Below are 11,861 nucleotides of genomic sequence, written 5' to 3'. Positions count from 1 at the left end.
TTTTTTCGGGGTGTTTGTTGTTTTCACCCAAACAAGAGGCTGTTCTCAGGTCGACGCCGAGACGTGCCTACCAGTCAACCTATGGCTAGTTTGGAGGAGGGTAAAATGATCCCAGATCAGTGTCTGTTTCAGTGTCATGCCATCCCCTATCGCGCTGCTAGGTGCGCGGCAGCCTCGCGATAGCCTCGCCTACCAGAATCAAAGCTCCGCTCGCGAACTGGATGCTGACAGGCGGGCGGTGTGGTCGTCATGCAAAGGTTACATTGGATCCGTTTCAGCGAGACTCTAGAGAAGCTGCTCCTCCGCCGGACCCGCACGGAGCACAACATGCGAGACGTCTAGCAACACCCCAAAAAACACACACAGGCGCCCGGACTCACGTTTACCGGCCTGTTCGGCTACAGCAGGTGTCAAACGATGGACGAAAGTTTGGGATTTCCGCAAACGGCAGTGTGTACGCTGGCTCCTCTCGGCGCTAAAGTGGCTTCATGAGTGTCCAAAGTAACAGTGGAAGTGGTGGTGGAAGTTTGGAGGCGACGCCATCTTGGTCGCAGCTCTCCTCGTCCCCAACGATTTCTCAACAACATATAACGGCGACCGCAAAGAGCAAGGAAGGTATATTAGCTCTCCAAGTGCACAGCCGACTCCTCGTCTCCTTAAAGCGTGTCCTTCTCAAGGAGAAGAGGATTGTGGTGGCAGCGTCGAGCTGTCGTTTGCTGAAGTAAAAATGGATGTCAAGTTCAGTGATGCCGTGAATCGCGAGCCAAACGTCAGCTGTCAGTTCAGCTGACGGCCAGTCTTAAGTAGCAGCAAGCTATCACGTCTGCACAAAGGCAGCGCTAGCCTGGGTTTTGTTTCTCAGCTATCATCATGTCTTGTTGCTTGTAGCTGTTGATGCGATGACTGTTTTTGCAGCAGTTTGTAACACCCCCCCCCTATCAAAAGCATCTATTCAACAACATGGCTATGCATGCATCCATTAGTGCATTTAAATGCATGCTCCTACTGCTTCAAACTTGATACCAGGCCCTGGATTTGACATGTTTGCTCAGTTTGGATGCATCTATTTTTTTTGCCACATTGTTTTTCGACGTTGTTGAGGAGACTGTATGTACTTTATTTTGCCCAGTTTGCTGGATGTGATGTGACAAAACAGTGATCACAAGTGGGGAGGGAGGGAGGGGAGGGGGCTAGTTATAATCTTCCCGTCACGTATGTTGGTTACAGGGCAGTATATGTAATAACCATATGTAGACATCGATGGTGTAAATAAGTGGCTATGTGGACTGTGACGTTACGGTTAATACTAATCCACCATACAAAGTAGTGCTGCTTTATGAAGCTCTAGCTGAGGTTATATGGATTCCTTAAGATAAACCCCCCCACCCCCCCACCCCACCCCACCCCACCCCCTGTCCTTAGATAACCTCACACAGGCCTTGTTACGTGCTCTCCGTCTCGCTGCTCAGGGGTTTCATAATGTCCATTATGCCTTTTTAGGGCTCGCTCCTGTGCCAGAAAGCTATGTAAAGATGACAGCCAGGAAATGTCCAATAAGGAAACAAACACTTGCAGCAGTAGTCAGCAGGGAGCAGAGGACCCCTGTGTGTCTCTCCTTGGAAACTGGTTGTCATGGAACAAGGCCCAGTCAGGCAGCATATATGTTTTAGCCTAATGCATGTGTAATAATCATTGTATGAACGTTGTTGTTCAGATTTGCAGTGTTAAAGGTCTACCACTCCGACAATTGCGAATCTGGTGAGGAAATTTAAACTCTGCAAAAAGTCCTGTTTTAACAGCATAAGGAACATTGATGCAGATAAGTAGTATTTGAATTGACCAAAATCTATTCCTCCTTTTTAGAAAAACGTGTCTTTGGAATAAATCTTCCGGTGTCCTTATCTCAGCTGGTGTTGGGCTCCATCCGCAAGGCTTCTGAAGCATTGGGATCCCTAAATATCACAGAGTGATTTAGCACTGTGCAATGAGGCCATTGTGACGGTGTAACTTATGAGATAATAAGAGGGCTGGTTGAGGATTTTAGTGGAGGCAAACTGGGAGACTCGCTCAGCCCAGCCTCGACTCTTCTCCCTCCTGACTTCCCAGTGGTAGAATGACCTTCCTGCTTATGTTAGAAATGCAGTGTCATTCATCTGCAGTACCTTCCATCATAGCGTGAAAGTGCATCTTTTTAAGTGCTACCTCTTCTGCCCCATTGAATCAAATCCATTTTTCTATTTTTACCGTATAATCATTCGATTTCCTCTCATTCTCCCCCAGAAACTGTGCTCTGTTCCTTCGCTTAGTGCCCATTTGTATTTATTTATAGTATTTTGGTCGCATTTAAATGTTCAGGGCTCAATTTCTCCTACTCCTTTTACTTGTCGCCACTGTTTGCTTCTAATGGCAATAATGTAACCCGTCTAACGCTGTTGATCCCCTTATGTCAGGCCCCATGGAGGAGCTGCACAGCCTGGACCCCAGGAGACAGGAGTTGCTGGAGGCCAGGTTCACAGGAGCTGTCAGTGGCAACACAGGAGGCAGCACTGGGAGTACCAGTGGAGGTGCTAAGGTAACCACGATACAGAAAAACTAAAGCTTTGGTTTTGAGATTTGTTGCGCACCACACACAAACACAGTCGACCCGGGATCTAAAGAGCCTCATAAGTTAAAAGTTGATATTGTGCATTCCTGTTGTTTGACCAACACAATCTGTGTTCAAAAGACAACACTACCTTGAGACTACTCAAAAAAAATGGATGCATTGTTTAGATATCAATAATAACAAGAAATCTCCAACCTTCAGTTCTAATGCAAACACTAGCGACAACCAGTGCTTGCTTGCAGCAGAAAGAATGCTGCAGACAAGTTGTAGCAGTCTTGAGGCTTGTGTTAGTCACTGACTAACCCCACCAGTATATTTCCTAGGCCATCAGAGAGTACTCCCTCAGCAACAGGGACCTTTTGTAGGCAGGTAATGTAAAAACACAGCCAGTTCTCATAGTTGAAAAGCAGGTAAAATATCCTGTATTCTTAAAATAGGAAATGTGCATGTGGTGGAAAAGAGCCAACTGACACACCTAAAAATCTGATGATTTGGTTTCTTATTAGACTTGTCAGACAATGGGCCTGCCTCAGTCTTAGTTTGACTTTTGTTTATATTTCATGAGGTTGCTGAACTTTGATAGCACCACACACTTGTAGACAATATTTTCATATTGTATGTGTTCACTTATTTGTTTGAATTCTCACTATGTGCAGGGTCTGGCCAATGAGTCTTCTAACCACAGCTATGGCAGTCTGGGCTCATCTAGTGACAAGGAATCAGAGGTAAAACACACACAAACTCATTTTTGTAGAATGGACAAATGGAGTCATTTTTGTGTATTCTATATTTATTTTAATAAGACGGAACAAATAACTTGAAATCAAATATTTCTTACATTATTACACGGATACCAACAATCAAGCCTGCTTAGACAAAGTTGCATGTTTTCAGTACATCCTTGCTCTGCCCACTTGTCTTTTTGTCTCTCCCACTACATCCACCTCTCCTTCTCTTCTCTTCCTAGAACTCTGATATGAAAAGAGGGAGCTCCCCTGCCTACTCAGTATGTACTCTTTTTTTTCCTCCTGCTGCTCTTTCCTGCTGAACACTGCGACTCAAACCAGCTTTGTTAGGTAAAACACAAGGGATTTATACCTTTTTTTCCTCTCTCTCCCTCTTATTTCATATCGATTCACAGACCCCGGAGAAAAAGCACTCAGAATCGTCCAGGGGGAGGAAAAGGAAAGCTGACACCTATTCAGAGAGCAGTCAAGGTATGACTGACACCTGCATGCAAGAAATTGGTATGACGTAGATATCTATGCCTAAAAATGGCTAACATTAAATCTTTGTTAATTTTTTTTTATGCAGGGAAGACCTCCACACGTGGGCCCAAGATCAGCGACTACTTTGACGTGAGTATAACAGCAACTCCCGTCATTCCAAAAAGTTACAATCCTTATTATTTTTGATATGGGTGCCAATTTTCTCTGCAAAGTTTCAGGGTGGGAATGGTTCCAGTCCAGTCAGAGGCCTCCCATCAGCGCGCCGCTCTCCACAGAACTCACACTCTGCCCCAGGCTCAATCGTGAGTATTTCAAAAACAATAGAATACCTTTATACTGGGAAAATTGATTGAGTTAGTTGCCCATGAGGAGGATGTCATTCTCTGTGTTTCATAACAAGGTTTAAAAATCCTTCTTTGTCTATAGATCAGGCAGAATAGCTCCTCTCCTACAAGTCTGTGCTTTGGTGAACACAATCCTAAAGCCTCTTCCAGCAAGTGTGTCCAGGTAATGTGATGCATACATGAAACACTCCCATGACACATTCTATTGTATATTTATTAATACACCTCTGACTGATACACCTCTGAATCCTTTAGACCGAGCTAACAGGGCTGAAACTCGCTGCTCTGGAGAGCAACAAGAGTCTGGACCTGGAAAAAAAGAGGGGCGAATAGATGACCTGCTCAGAGTAAGTTCAGCATCCATAAACGGAGAGTTCATGAAAGGATAACTGTCTAATGTACAGAAGGTTATCATGTCAGGTTTGTACTGTGTTATAACTACCCAACCTAATGTAATGCATTCCCTGCTGTCTTTCCTAAACAGGCTAACTGTGACCTTCGAAGGCAGATAGATGAGCAGCAGAAACTCCTGGAGAAATACAAGGAGAGGCTCAATAAGTGCATCACCATGAGCAAGAAACTACTTATAGAGAAGGTCTGTCTTTGCCTGCATGTGTTGTTTGTGTATTCGTCATACACATACAAAAAACCATCTGTATTTAGACATTTTTGTTCCCTTGTGGACAGAAATAAATAAACCCGACAGAGACACAGCCCACTGTTTATAAGCCTATCAGAGACACTATCGTCTTATCATGTTCTTACAGTTAATGTGTTAGCAGCATATAGAAGATTTGAAACATATTGCTTGCAAAAAAACTGCCTTCTTCCACCTGCAACTTACATAGAGAAACAGCTTTTCCGATAATAAGTTCGATATTCTCTGGTGTTTTAGCTCTGCTTTGGTCCAACTCCTGAAGGGAAAAATTCTGTCTTTGGGTTGGTAGATATACGAATCTCTTCACCAATTACCTGTTTTCCTCATGGGCTCCACAATTTTGGGCTGGAGTTGTAACTGGCTGCACAGTTGTGGTGGGATTTAGTGTACAATCAACCTTTTCACAATATGTATTTAATAGAGATTGACTTATTATCAGCCACAATATTAAGCATTTTTTTAGATTGTTGGAATCGTTGTAGCCGGTAAAATGCAAACTGGAGCTGCTCAGGTGAGCGGAGCTGTGTGTTGAACTTTAAGCAGAAGTTATTACTGTAGTTGTAATAACCATTGCAATCCTCTACGATGACATTGCAAAAACCTGGAAGCGGGCAACAGCTATGCAAAATGATCACAGTTTCTATACGAATGATGTGCAGTGAGGACACAAGACCTTTCATACACCAGTTTAATATGATGCGGACCTGCCGATGCTCTTCAACCTGTGTTGGATCCATCATACAAGTCAGCCGTCACTCTGTTAGTAGAGACTTCAGTCTGCAGTGTAGTTCATACGTAAACCAGTTCTCATTTGCACTATTTACCTAAACACGTGGTTGACGGTAATTAAACAAAAATCTGTTGGAGTTGGTGTTGACACATTTAGTCCGGGTGGAGAGAAGTTATACAGTACCAGTCAAAAGTTTGGACACACCTTCTCGTTCAGTGTTTTTTCTTTATTTTTATGTTTGATTTTTTTCTACATTGTAGATTAATATTGAAGACATCCAAACTATGAAGGAACACATATGGAATTATGTGGTAAACAAACAAATGCTCAACAAACCAGAATATGTTTTATATTTTAGATTCTTCAAAGTAGTTGAATGAGAAGGTGTGTCCAAACTTTTGACTGGTACTGTAGGTGAGGGCTTTTTGTCACCTGTCACACTTTGTTTGTCTAACGTGTGCCTGTTTATGCGAACAGAGCACCCAGGAGAAGCAGTCGTGTCGTGAGAAGAGCATGCAGGACCGTCTCCGTCTCGGCCACTTCACTACTGTCAGACACGGAGCGTCCTACACGGAGCAGTGGACGGACGGATACGCATTCCAGAACCTGATCAAGTGAGTGACGGCAAACACATGCATAGTTTTACCCAATTACATGAATTTTAACATATTTCCTTTTGATTTTGCGTGAGTGTTGCTGCTCTAAACCGTGTTAAAAGCTCAGAAATACAGTGGCTTTTAAGTGGAATACCTTTACATGCTTCACTTCACAGCCAGGAGCAAAACATATGAAAGGCTGTTTATAGTCTGCTACAGTGTTTCTCACATGACCCATTCCCTACACCACACTGTTTAGGCAACAGGAGGGCATCAACCAGCAGAGGGAGGACATAGAGCGACAGAGGAAGCTGCTGGCCAAGAGGAAGCCTCCAAACCCTGCATCTCCCTCCCTCTCGGTTGCCTCCACTTCTGAAGCCAAGCAGCGGAAAGCTAAGGTGGTCAACGGCAACGACTCGGACCCGTTTCTCAAGCCCTCCTTGCCCCAGCTGTGAGTACTCTGAAATAGCTACATAATGTCAGTGAAAAACTGTAAGATGTTAGACCATAAAGAATGAGGGATGATTGTCCCCCGTTTGTATCGTTTTGTCTGTAGAACTCTTAGTGGTCGTACATCATAGGCCTCTTTAAGATACACATTTTTTTTAACAATTCTTTTTCAATTGGAGGCTTAAAAAATCATTGCAAGATGACCTGGAGTTGAATTATCTCAAAAGACTCCAGTCATCTGAAATGAATGTTGTGTTTGTTATGAAGTGTGTTTTTTGAGATTTTTCTCTTCTGACTTACATATTTTGTCAGACTGACGCTCGCTGAGTACCACGAGCAGGAAGAAATCTTCAAGCTTCGCCTTGGACATCTGAAGAAGGTTGGTAGAAATAAAAAAACATTCAATCAATTGACAACATTGTGACCATAAGACAGGTAGTTAAAACAATGCGTAGATGGTTTTCATTCAGTTAAATGGCAGCTTTGATATTAAATAGTTTGATTGTATACATGGGTTTTAAGTCCATGAAAGTTCAAATAGGGAAAGAGAGAATCTCACATGGTGTGTTTTTTTTTTTTTACAGGAGGAAGCAGAGATCCAGGCAGAGCTGGAGCGGTTGGAGCGCGTGAGGAACCTCCACATCAGAGAGCTGAAGAGGATAAACAACGAGGACAGCTCAGCGTGAGTCCCTTCTACATACAGTACCAGAAAGTACCAAGTAGGCTTATGGGTAATACTTGGACTACAACAGTGAATTCAACATTCACTTTCCACGGTCAAGACATTTAGGTTATTCTGTCAATACAAACATTTAAGTAATGGAGAATGCCTTTTGTAGTTAAAAGAGATACATCCAAGAATATGGAAGTGCAATAAAATCACATTTTGAAAAGCGTTTGTTTAAAAGGTGACACAAGATTCCGGCACAAGCAGTGAACATAAAAATGTTGTGCCTCCTCACACAGGTTTAAAGACCATCCTACCTTGAATGAAAGGTACCTGCTGCTGCACTTGCTGGGCCGGGGCGGCTTCAGTGAAGTCTATAAGGTACGCCTGTGTGGTTGTGGACTAGTTTTTTTTTTCGATTCCCTCTCCCTGTAAAATATGTTCAAGAGACAAATTTGTGTGTTTTTCTTGTCATGCAGGCTTTTGACCTGTTTGAGCAGCGCTACGCAGCTGTTAAAATCCACCAGCTCAACAAGAACTGGAGAGAGGAGAAAAAGGAGAACTACCACAAGTAGGTCTTATATACACAAACACACAAACGCACAACTTAAGATACACAGAGATAAAATGTTTCTCCAGCAACTCACACACTACTTTGACATTTATTTCCTTCCAGGCATGCATGCAGGGAGTACCGGATACACAAGCAGCTGGACCATCCCAGAATAGTCAAACTGTATGACTATTTCTCCCTGGATACTGACACGTGAGTCACCTCTGACCTCTGCCAGATGCTGCCTTGCTTCTTTTTACCTGAGGTTGTTTATCACCCAGAACTGGGTTCAAAAGCATTTTTTACAGTGTCTTTAAAACAACATGGTGCACATCAGTAAGATTCCATCCTTCGGAAAGGCCCTACCCAGTAAATATTCAAATAATGCATGAGTTGTTTGTAATCTGCCTGAAGGCAGTGGGAGCTACACGTAAGAGCAAACATCATAGGGGTGTTATCAGATTGGGAAAGAGTAAATAGTAAAAGCACTTCACAGAAAAATTTATGATTCAGCTTCTACATGCCCGGACAATAGATATAGATAGTATTTTGAAGGTTTAATTGTTAACTAAGCACATGAACTTTAGACACTTGCACTCAAAAGAGTTAAAAAACTCATAGCCAATGTCACGTTAATGGTTACTGTTGATGAAAACATCTATACGTTGAGTACAAAGGTTAAGCGTAGTCCCAGCTCGTATTGTACAGGGTTAGCAAAGCTCTCCAGCTCACATATCCCCGACTGGAAACTTAAGTCAGTCCCATTCAGTAGCAGAAAGTCCTGACTCTGACCCCTGACCTCCATGTGGAGGAGGGGAAATTGAAATATCTCTTCTTATACCTTCAGTCTTTCCAGCTCTTAAAAAGAAACTCTCCGTCCTCTGGTCTCCCAGGTTCTGTACAGTTCTAGAGTTCTGTGAAGGCAACGACCTGGACTTCTACCTGAAGCAAAACAAGCTGATGTCGGAGAAGGAGGCACGCTCCATTGTCATGCAGATTGTCAGCGCCCTGCGCTACCTCAACGAAATCAAACCCCCCATCATCCACTACGACCTCAAACCTGGTGGGTCATGTGTTCAAAACTGTTTTAATGAATTACACATGTAATTAGATGTAGATAACTGGAATCTGATGAACAGTTACACTTCTTTATTTTCAATGCTGTTCATTTGGTGATACTGCTGTAGTTCGAGAGAATCCTTCCCTGTATGTGACCCTGATCTTGTGTCAATCATTCCGTCTCACACTCTGTACTGAGTCTCATGGTCTTGTGTGGTGCGCAGGTAACATCTTATTGGTGGATGGAACTGCATGTGGAGAAATCAAAATCACAGACTTTGGCCTGTCTAAGATAATGGATGATGATAACTATGGTGTGGACGGGATGGACCTCACATCCCAGGGGGCAGGAACCTACTGGTAAGACACACACACACACACACACACACACACACACACACACACACACACACACACATCAATACCCCACATAGACTGACGTAGTAACGTGCTTTAAAACCTCTTTCATGATCAATCTGAAAGGTTCAACAGACATTATCCGTCTTGAATTTCTTGTAGCATATTGAAAATTGCACAACCTCATTCATTATCCTATGGACAGTGGGTTGTGACACTATTTGACAAGGATTTACCTACATTCCTATCACTTTTATGGTGTGAGATTATTATGGGAAAGTCAAGGAGTCTGATTTCTCTTTGACATTGTATGAAATTGATTGCATTCTGCGTGTGTTTCAGGTACCTTCCTCCAGAGTGTTTTGTGGTGGGGAAGGAGCCACCTAAAATCTCCAACAAGGTGGACGTCTGGTCCGTGGGAGTGATCTTCTTCCAGTGCCTCTACGGACGCAAGGTACAACATTAAACATCACCTGCTACACTTTGGAGAAAGCAAACGAACTCAGAGAAGACCATATACACCTCCAGGAGATTGTTGAAAATGGATTGAATGACCATGATGGGCCACTTGGGCCAGTTCTCAGAGGCACTCCTGTCACAATAGTTGCGGCAATGGAAAAGACATCTGATCGGTGATGATTTTATGTTTTGTTTTCCCAGCCGTTTGGTCACAACCAGTCACAGCAGGATATTCTCCAGGAAAACACCATCCTCAAAGCCACAGAGGTCCAGTTCCCTGCTAAACCACAGGCTAGCACAGAGGCCAAGGTAGCACACACACACACACACACACACACACACACACACACACACACACACACACACACACACACACACACACACACACACACACACACACACACACGAATGTATACTGCTTGTGTATTTATACAGGGTCCGGTATGCCAGGTTCCGAGTTGTTACATGTAAATGTATCAAACCTTTTGAGTTTTGATAAGATTTATGAAATGTGGCATCAGCACATGTATGTTTGACAGCTAGTGCTGCCCACCCCTAAAAACTTGTTTTAATACATAACCAGTCATCAGGTAGAAGTTTACAGTTATAAAGATGATATAATATATTCAATGCATTGATTCAGAACCCCACTTCTGTAAAGGTAGGCTCTGTAGGCTCAATACGATGTTACAGAAATGTCACCGACCAAAGATAATGACATTTGTGCTGCATTCTCATGGTGTTGGAATAATCAGAAAGATTTGCGCCCCATCATATTTCATGGTTCATCTGATCCGTTTCCTATCCTCTTTGTTGTCACGCAAATACGGGCAAACGGCTATCAATGTGTTATTTGAAAGTAAACGGCAGTATTGGACTCGTATGCCCCCAGACCCTCCTGACTGGCTGCTACATATCCTTTTGGAATTTCCTCTTTAGTGAAGCACGTAGCACAGGCCTTCGTAAAATGGTCATATGATATTAAGCTGTCACAATGTTTTTCCACTTCTGGTAGATCTCTTGGCATGCCTGATTAAATACCTGAAACATCAAGGTATTTTAACACAAATACAAAACTGCCTTAAAGCAGTCCTACCGAGTCCTACTAAAACGTTTAAAGCGGGGATATTGAAAGGATGGTAACGTCAGTCTGAACAACAAAGCAAAGTGACAGTTGGCAAATTATATCGTATTTATCATCGTTCTGCCCAACCCTTGTAGGCATACCTGAGTTGAGGCATTGGTGTGTTGCAATTTTACTGTAATTATAGTATTAATGTCCACCAGAACATTTTGGTTATTTAATGACATGTAAACATGCTGGAACATCTCTATCATCTGTGGCAAAAGGTACAGTATTTCAGAGTAAATATATAGAGTCTACAAAAGCTCACAGCTTGCAGCTCTTTTTATGATATGTTCTGATCTGCAGGCATTTATCCGACGCTGTCTGGCTTACCGCAAGGAGGACCGCTTTGATGTTCACCAACTGTGCTCGGACTCCTACCTCCTCCCTCACATGAGACGTTCAAACTCCTCCGGCTCCCTGCAGCCCTCCGCCTCATCTCTCCCTACCTACTGACTGGCTCTCTCGCAATATTCAAGGGACTCTCTGGCCAATCTCAAGGCAGGATTGTTGAAATCTGAAGATAATGGATACGGCTCTTTTTTTTTTTTCTTTTTTTTTTTTTTTTTTTTTTTCTTTTTTTTTACCTGAGCTATTCCAAAATGGATGAATAAGCAAGAGAGCAGAATTATATTGAAAACAGAGTGAAGAAATGGAAGAGGGATACTCCCTTTGCACATGTTGTCCAAAGTTGTGCCCTAGAACTCAACTGTGCGAGATAGGGGAAGGAACATAACTGGAAAGTAGAAGGGAAAGAGAGCGGGACATTGTTTGGAGCCAGAAAAGAAAATGATGAATCTAGTCGATTTCTTTTTGGACTTTATTAGATAACCCCTTAGGAGACATTTCAACAACCATAGGAGCTCCTAGATGTCGTGTCCAAGCCCACCTCTCTTAGCTCTACACCATCGTACATCTCACGGGATGGCTTAGAATTTCTTCAACATAAAGCCGCTCTTATAGATGTTTTCTTGTTGCTGATTTGAGGGGGGCATTGGCGAGCAAGAAACAGAATAATAAGGGCGAAC

General features: G+C 43.0%; 1 protein-coding gene across 1 annotated transcript; it reads left to right on the top strand.

The window, feature by feature from the left end:
* Positions 1-11,391, top strand: LOC129114907 (serine/threonine-protein kinase tousled-like 1-B). Its single transcript, XM_054626792.1, is given in 23 exon segments — positions 1-615; positions 2,451-2,572; positions 3,262-3,330; positions 3,573-3,611; positions 3,747-3,822; positions 3,920-3,963; positions 4,047-4,136; positions 4,261-4,341; positions 4,434-4,488; positions 4,491-4,525; positions 4,663-4,773; positions 6,044-6,180; positions 6,422-6,613; positions 6,925-6,991; positions 7,197-7,294; positions 7,579-7,660; positions 7,759-7,850; positions 7,956-8,045; positions 8,726-8,895; positions 9,116-9,251; positions 9,591-9,702; positions 9,909-10,016; positions 11,140-11,391. Coding segments are annotated over 23 exon segments (2,283 nt in total). The 5' UTR covers positions 1-488; the 3' UTR covers positions 11,290-11,391.
* Positions 11,392-11,861: the final 470 nt, after the last annotated feature.

This window comes from Anoplopoma fimbria, chromosome 3 (assembly GCF_027596085.1).
Source record: "Anoplopoma fimbria isolate UVic2021 breed Golden Eagle Sablefish chromosome 3, Afim_UVic_2022, whole genome shotgun sequence".
In the NCBI taxonomy this organism is placed as follows: domain Eukaryota; kingdom Metazoa; phylum Chordata; class Actinopteri; order Perciformes; family Anoplopomatidae; genus Anoplopoma; species Anoplopoma fimbria.
This window is presented reverse-complemented; position numbering and strand designations above follow the sequence as displayed.